Raw genomic sequence first — 8,418 nt, 5'->3', positions numbered from 1 at the left:
AGACTCCTTTCTAAATGAGATCAACAGTTCAAAGAAAGTTTCTTAAAAGGATGGTGATGCCTAAACTGAATTTGAGAAGAAGGAGCAGGAGTTAGCATATTGAAGAAGTGGGAAAGGGACCTTCCAGCAGGAGGAATAGCATATGGAAAGGCTCAAGGGTTGTGCAACAGTGTAACTCACTGCAGAAGTGCCCTCATTCAGTCTGACCAGAGAGGACAAGAGATGAGGCCAGAAGGAGAGGCGGGGTCCATCAGGAAACATCATATAAGTTTTGTCCTATAAAGCAGTCTATAATACCTATTGCTACTGTATATGTAATGTTAACTTATATGCTAAACACTGTACACAGTCTCACATAATACAACAATTGGGCACTATGGTATAAACTCCTATTGAAAGATGAAGAAACAGACTAAAAGGTTAAATGACTTATCCAAGGCCACGTAGAGCTGGCTCTAACCACTTTTCCACTAACCTTTTACCTGGAATTCAAACTCACGGAACTGGTTACCCCAAGCAGTGACACTGACCAAAAATTGATGAAGTTGCAGGAATATATAGATTTGAGATACATTTAGCTATATTCAGGAAATACTTGAGAATGAAATAGCTGAGGGAGAAGAAAAATCCTATGTCTAAAGTACATCCTCTTCTACTGTGCAAATCCTCTGAGGGACTATGCTTTGGCATACTTGCCAGGGACAGAACCCAAGAAACAGGTTCTGACCCAGGGTTTTTATTTTCTTATACCATCTGGATGTCATCAGTCATCAGTCAAATTTCCTAGCTCATGATCTGCCTCTGCCTCTGCTCAGAAGGCCCCTTTCCTCCTTCAACTTGCTGACTCTTTCTCATTCTTCACAAATTCAGTTTAGGCCTTACCTCCCTTAGGAAACTTTCTTCGAACTGCTGGTATGATTTAGAAAGGAAACCTTGCATCCACAGTGAATACTGTGTAGAACTCTACAATCATTCTTATGATACTGTACCTTAACTTTGGCTTTGGCTGTCTCTCTACCCCTTCACCCCAGACGACAAATTCCATGAAGATAAGGACATTGCCTACTTCCCCTTCCTCCTCCCCACGAAAATCCTGATTTGGGTTAGGTCTCTGTCCCTCTTCGAAGGAAGCACACATAACTCAAGGGAGGCTACCTCTTTCCACCTCAGGAAATGGATCTGATTGTTAGAGCCAGTGGTTTTCAATCAAGGATGAGTCTCCCTTACCCCTTAGAACATTTGACAGGGTCTGGATACATATCTGGTTGTGACAACTGGTGTTTCCTACAGGCATCTGATGGGTAGAGGCCAGAGATGTTGTTAAACATCGTACTATGCACAGGACAGCCTCACCCTCCATCCTCACCCCGTTAAAGAACTATCTGGCCCCAAATGTCAATATAACTGAACGGTTGAGACATCTTAGCTGAAGTCAGTCTTTGTGTGACTTTGCTTCCTGACTGGTAATGGTTTAGGGATAATTATGTGCCCTAAATGATCAATCACAGTGAAGTGAAGGACTGATATTCTATGATTGAGAGATAGATGGTAAGGTTAGAAAGTCAGACCGTAGTCACCTTGTGGCAAAATACGGCCTTTATCCTGTAATGGAGCAGGGGATACCATGATTAAAAAGAAATTTTAGAAGAGTGGGTCTACCATACCACCTACAGGATAGATGGAAGGGGGCAGAACATGGCAGCTAGGACTGTGAGACAGCTATAGCTACAGTTTGGGTGAGGCGACATGGCATGAGTTTCTTATATATCCTTAAGTGATTAGCACAGCCTCCTACACCTAGAGGAGACTCAAGAATGTTTCTTGGATAGTTGGATGACAACCGTTTTCTGGAACACAACAGATAAATAAGCTATGAATCTGACCCAGTGTTCTTTTTTGTTTGTTTTGTTTTGTTTGTTTGTTTGTTTGTTTTTGAGACGGAGTCTCGCTCTGGAGTGCAGTGGCACGATCTCAGCTCACTGCAAACTGCCTCCCGGGTCCACGCCATTCTCCTGCCTCAGCCTCCTGAGTAGCTGGGACTACAGGCGCCCGCCACTACACCCGGCTAATTTTTTGTATTTTAGTAGAGACGGGGTTTCACCGTGTTAGCCAGGATGGTCTCAATCTCCTGACCACGTGATCCACCCGCCTCAGCCTCCCAAAGTGCTGGGATTACAGGCGTTAGCCAACACGCCCGACACAGTGTTCTTAATACTTAAAAATCTGTCACTGAATGTCTATGGTAACAACGAAGAAAAATTGGCCAAGAGAGGTGACTTGTGCCTGTGATCCTAGCACTTTCGGAGGCCATAGTGAGGATTGCCTGAATCCAGGAGTTTGAGACCAGGCAACATGGTAACTTGGTGAGACTCATTTCTAAAAAAAAAAGAAAAAAAAAAAAACCAGGAAAGAAAGAAAGAGAAAAATGAACATTTCTCTGTGTTTTGAAAGAACATCTTAGGGAAATTTTACATAAATGTTAAAGTCCCTGTATATGTATGCATGTGTATGTATGTTTCCTCATAGATGCACCTTTTGAATAAATATTACTGGGATAGATTTTTGGTAGTCTTTGATTTGACAATGTGCCCTTGGGGTTCTTTTCTGGCCTGACCCTGAGGTGAATGCCAAAGATCTCAATGTTGAGGTGCCCTTGAGCAGTGTGTTGGGATTCCAGACTTGCAGAGTAGCCCCCAGGCCTCTCCCCCCTCCCACCACCCAGCCTATGCCTTACACCTTCCTTCCAGTACTTCCCTGGCTGGTGAACTGACCTGAAGGGGTCAAGGGAATTTGTTGAATTTTATATTTCTTCCCTTTGTTCCTAGCTGTGGCTGCCAAATAATCTTATTTTTGCAGGAAAATGACTGTGAAGTTTTAGATTCAGAGAAGCTTTTAGTGTGCTCCTTAAACATCACACCCAGTGCAGTCTAATAGGCATTTGTTGTGGCAATGGCTTTGTAGTTTTTAAGGCGACCTAGAGTCCCAGCAACAAGCATAGAGAATTCAATGCCTTCTTTTAGAATTGTTGAGTGTAAAGTATTGCTTTTTAAGGTTTGCTATTTTGGTACCCAGTATGTGAAATCCAAAACATCAAGACATTCTGTAAACACATGTTTAAAAATTGAGTTTCATAAATTTGCCTTATTTTCTTTGTTACAACGGAAAACATTGCTTCAGTGATTGGGGGAAAAGTGGATAGCAAATTCAGAAGACACTATGATCCTTTATATCTCTTTTTCTTGGCAAGGCAATTTAATTAGGAAATAATCTTCTCCTTTAACATCTGACAGTTACCATAAAATGATATCCTGCTTTGTTGGCAACAGAACCAGTTTATTTGAGTTTGTTGCAAAATTTGAGCTATTACATTACTATGAAAATATAGATTTTAAATAAGAAAGACGAGTTTACAAAAATCAGAAATGGCAAAGCACTTTAGTTTTCAAAGCAATCCTCGATTTTAAAAAGTACAATTTCAGAGGGGCAGGCAGTGGGGGAGCATGTAGGGAAGGAGAAGGAAGCCACAGGGGAGTATGTCTTGGGCCGATCATGCCAGGCCGCAGCTCTGGCTGGCTGTGCGCGTGTGACTATGTGCACGTGTGTGTGTGCACGCGCAGCCACAGGACCTCTGGGCCTGGCCTTCGGGGGCGCTCCCCGCCCCGGGCTTCCCCGCGCAAGGGAGTGGGGCACGCGTACCCTGCCCAGGGGCAGGGTCCGACCTGGGCCGTGTGCAAATGCATGCTGCACAGGCTCTTTGTGTGTCTGCGTGCGGCTCCGCGCCGCCGCGGGCACCATTTTCTGCTTCGCTCAGGACAGGCACATAAAAGGAAGGCGGCTGCCGCCCGTCGCCGTCCTCTTTTCCTCAGATGCCCTCTGCTGCAGGTTTATTATTACAGTACGGGCCGCGCCGCCTCTCCCCACGGCCCTGGCGGGCCGCCGGACTGTGCAGCACCCTGGCCGCCTTCACGCCTGGCACGCCCCCAAACCGCCTCCTCCGCCTCCTTATTTGTCTGAAAAGCAACCGCACGTCGAGGCGGAGAGGCTGGCCGGGGTGGGGAGGCAGGCCGGGGTTTGCGCGCGCCGTGCTCCCTGGGCGGGGCCGGAGCGCAGAGCTGCGGGTTCGCTTTGTCTCCCCGGGGCGCTGTGCGGCGCAGTGGGGGCAGCGCGGCGAGCGGGGCGCCTGGGGCGCGGGTGCAGGGTGTCGGGGCGCGCGCCCGCCTGTTGGCCGCTCGCCGACGGGGCCCCGAGCCGCCGATTCCTGCCGAGTAAGCAGTCTGGCTCCTAGGCGGCTGCACAGTGGCAGCAAGGCTGGGGCGCTGGCTCTGCGCCAGCTCCATCAGAATTAGCTCATTGTTCACTAGCACACTAGCGGGAGAGAGAGGGAAAGGGAGAGAGAGAGACTGTTAGAGAAATAGAGAGACACACACACAGTCTTGGAGAGAGAGCGCGAGGCAGGGAGATCATCTCCTCCTCTTTTTTCCAAGGCTGCACTTCTTGGAAGTGAAGCCGGTTTGGGTTTTGTTTCCCTTCCCCTCCTCCCTCCTCTTCCTCCACCCCTTTCCCCTCCCCCCATCCCCCCTCCCCCCCCAAGCTGTCTTTCTAGACATGTGGCCCTTTTTCAACCACATTTGTGTTTCAGGTGTAGAGAGGAGAGAGTGAACAGGGAGCGGGGCTTTTGTCTGTAAGTATATGCCATTCCTATCCCCGGCTGGGAGCGCTGCTTTCTCTTTTGTGTCGATTCCTTGCCGTTGCTCTTAGCTGGACCCTTCAACCCTGCAGAGTTCATGCTGCTTCCCTCTAAATTTTAAAGACCTGAAGCGTGTATCTTGGAGAAATTCTGGCATTTTGGTCGTGCTGCATTCAGGCTGGAATTTGACTTGGGTTTTTTTTCTGAAATGCACAAGTTTAGAGGGATAAATGAATTCTTTTGGGAAGGGGTGGGGTTTTGTGCTTGTTGGTATGGTTAATTTTGTTCTTCTTGCTCCTAAAGCATTGTTAGAAACTGTTGTGTTTCTTTGCATTAAATGCACTTTGGTGCATGCAAGCTTTTCCAACCCTTTTATAAAATGAATTTGTACCCCTCCGTCCTTACACTTGATTACTCTTTCAATGCTGCTGCTTCCGAGGGTCTTCTTAGGCATTCGATCTTGCAGCACTTTTTTCTGCATTTTCTTATAAAGCAGTTGAACTTTGGGGGGGAGGGCCTTAAAAATAAATGACTGTTTTCTTCTTGGTGATGGTAATAATCTGATTTGCATTTATGTGTATCTATAATAACGTTATAGGAAAACTCTAAGAGCGAATGATACCCTTTTTGAGAACTTTTAGTTTCTCCATTCATCTTAATTCTTGTCATAACTGTGTTAACAAAAGAGCTGCCTTCTGATAACATAAAGGTTGAGGGTAAATCACTGCAGCAGTATGTACATTAATGTTTATTTGGTTTAGGGAGAAGGACAAATGGTGTATATTCCTGACTCCCCCCACCCCCCCGCCGTGTAGGGTTTTTTTTTTTTTTAAACACGGAAGGTTATGTAATGCAGTGCCATTTCCAAAAATATCCACTCTGAGGCATTACACTACACGGTGGAAGGCTGATTCCTATTCTGTCGTCTTGATTGCAAATATACTGCCAGTAGTATGTCTGGGAACAAAGAGCAGCCAGAAAACAATCTATTTTTATCACTTGGTTCTACTTTTAAGTTGCTAAACCTTTTGAACTCATGCAATTTAAAGATGAACCAAACACTAAGAATAGCCCAGGACTCTGCAAAGCAAAGTACCAGGGATTCCTTTGTCCCCTAGCTAAGCCTATAGGCCACTTGGAAAGCTCTTTTAGAAATCCCAGCACTTAACAATAATTTGCATATAACTTAACCACAGAAAATGGTTATTCGTCTGTAGCCTCTAAAGAGGCATTTTTGGTTTGCTGACCTGTGGTGAGGCGATGTGTCTACTGTATTTAAACATATTTTGCAGGTTGGTCTCCCTGGACTGAAGAGAGGGAGAATAGAAGCCCAAGACTAAGATTCTCAAAATGGTAAGACTTGGTCATCAGAGGAGATTCTCAATACTTCTTACCAATCTATTACGTATAAATATCAACCACCCATCTTCATCTGCCTCAACCCTTCATTGTTCTACACCCCATCTGACCTTTAAAAGGTTCCATCTCCAGCTCCTGGGAGCGTTGCAGTACAGCAATTTATGTGAATTGAATGTGGCAAATTAGTTCTTTTGACTTGCAGTTTTTTTGAATAGAAAACTAAAATTCCTCTTTCAGAAGTGAGGATTTATTTAATTTAAACAACAGAAACTATTCGGTTCTTTAAGAAGAGTGATGTGTTGTGACATGCAAGGAGGTGGTGACAGCAGTAGGGCTCAAACAAAGCCTTGGGTCTTAGAGCTAGCCCAAACTTATCCAAAACTGAGGAGTCTGTCCCCCTGATCAAACAGCTACTGTATATGCTATCCTTTAAAGCAATATAGATGAAAAGGATTAATTTTTATATTTATGTACCTCATCTATTTAAATATACTGTTATTTTTCTTGATTTATAACTTCATTTATGAGAGACATGTACTCAATTTCAGAAGTCAAGCATGTTAACCTCTAAATAAAAGTATAACTATTTCTGACAAAGCTCATGATCCACAGAGAATGCAGTTTAATGTTTGATTACTGATTAAAGAAACAGAAGGAATACACGTTAAAAGCAGCTGAATAAGTGTATTAATCATCTATGAAAAATTTCCTCTTTGGAAATAAGATGAACTAAAAAAAAATAATAGAAATGTCATAAAACTTTTTAGTGAAGTACAGCGTGTCCTACTGCAGATGTTTATACTCTTTAAAACACCTCTTTGTCACTTAGAATGTGTGATATCCAAATTTAGTTTTAGTTTTTTTTTCTTTGAAATGAGGGTGGAATTTAATGAATCAAAATTTAATCTGATATCTTTGATGTTTTCTTTGAGAACAACCCAAGTATAAGCTTCCAAGGAGGAAAGTGAATCAGGCAGTGAAATGAGTTCAGTTTGATTTTTATTAACAAGTGTTTTACTTTTTGTGTATGCCTCACTTGCCATTTCAACAAGTGGGTATCAAAGCACCACATGGACCTTGTTTGAAAATGATCAAATTAAGGAACTTGAGGTAGAAAGACAAAAGAAGTGAACATAAAATTAAGCTAATCAATGGATTTTGTGCAAATGGTTCCTAAATTCATATTAAATTCTTAATTAGCTGTTGTCATAGAATAATAGGATGGTAATAAAATCAACTGCTATAAAGTATTTGTGTTTACTTATTTTTTTTACTGTGACTGACCACATCACCTTGCCTCCAAGCTCTTTATCTCAGAACCTTACCTACTTTCTGTGAGCATAAATAGATCACAGAGGTTCATGTATGTTGCAATATGTCAGGTGACCAGTTTAAACATAAATATGACTACTGACCCTGCCAAAACTAACTCTATAGATCAAGCTCAAAGACTAAGATATCATGGTTCTGTAGTAGTAAGTAGAATGAGCTTTGTAGAAGGTAAGCATGCCTGCCAAAGCTGAGAGTGGAAGTTGGAACCATTTGAATGCAGAAAAGCAAATGGAAATTATTATTACATGTTAATTTTTTTGCAATTATCGTTTATGTATGGTGGCAGAATGGAAAATCACAATTTGTTGCTCCGGGAAGGATTTTTACTCATGAAAAAATTCTTACAACTTTTTGGTGATCCTTTCATCAAGATGTCAGTCCCTTTTGGCACAAGCCCATTGCCTGAAATGAAACCACTGACAGTTATTGTCTGTGGGTGATTCCAAGTAACTTTCTAGCAATTCTCTTTTTCCGGAAAGTCTAGATCTTAAAAGTCTTTGCACATATTAATGGAAAGAAAAGTTTCACTTTTTTTTTTTTTTAAGAAGTGATATTAGAGGTGTCTTGTATCTCCTCTTTCTCCCTTTTGGCAAAATCAAGTTAGTTTTCTTTCCTTTATTAAAACTGGAATTACTTTGTGGACCTCTGTAACTGGCTTGCTTAGAGTGAAGACTTAGCCCACATACAATAGAAACTGCTTCCAGTGAAGCAGTAGATTTAACTCCTTACACCTCTAGAAAATACATAAGCATGGCTTTCCTGTTAAACTTGCATTTCCAGTTACATAATTTAAAATGCTAAAGAAGATCTAATTTCAGTATATTTAACCTATTTAGTAAAGAGCTTATTTCAAATACAAGTTTATAATCAGCTCATTTTAGCATAAGAAATTATCTAATAGATTCCAGAATTCATAACACAGTGATTCAATATCTAGACTTGTTACATACCTAAAATGATAATGTTTTACAATAATGTGGAGACACTTAAGGATTCTCGAGTGCCTTCTGTATCATATTATTTATATATATATATATATA

At 42.3% G+C, this 8,418-nt stretch overlaps 1 protein-coding gene across 10 annotated transcripts in view; it reads left to right on the top strand.

Moving 5' to 3' along the window:
* The first annotated feature begins 3,609 nt into the window (after positions 1-3,609).
* NREP (neuronal regeneration related protein) overlaps positions 3,610-8,418 on the top strand; it is a 34,566-nt gene continuing 29,757 nt past the window's right edge. Inside the window, exons 1-3 of one of the 10 annotated variants that reach the window (XM_017889289.1) lie at positions 3,610-3,882; positions 4,640-4,681; positions 5,980-6,040. In XM_017889289.1, the coding sequence (XP_017744778.1) occupies positions 6,038-6,040 (3 nt within the window). In that variant the 5' untranslated portion in view covers positions 3,610-3,882; positions 4,640-4,681; positions 5,980-6,037. Of the gene's footprint in view, positions 3,896-4,047; positions 4,266-4,292; positions 4,510-4,567; positions 4,682-5,979; positions 6,041-8,418 lie in introns of those variants that run through there. The other 9 variants (XM_017889290.1, XM_017889287.1, XM_017889284.1 and 6 more) reach the window with 9 other exon arrangements.

This window comes from Rhinopithecus bieti, unplaced genomic scaffold, assembly GCF_001698545.2.
Source record: "Rhinopithecus bieti isolate Rb0 unplaced genomic scaffold, ASM169854v2 scaffold_18418, whole genome shotgun sequence".
NCBI classification, from domain to species: domain Eukaryota; kingdom Metazoa; phylum Chordata; class Mammalia; order Primates; family Cercopithecidae; genus Rhinopithecus; species Rhinopithecus bieti.
This window is presented reverse-complemented; position numbering and strand designations above follow the sequence as displayed.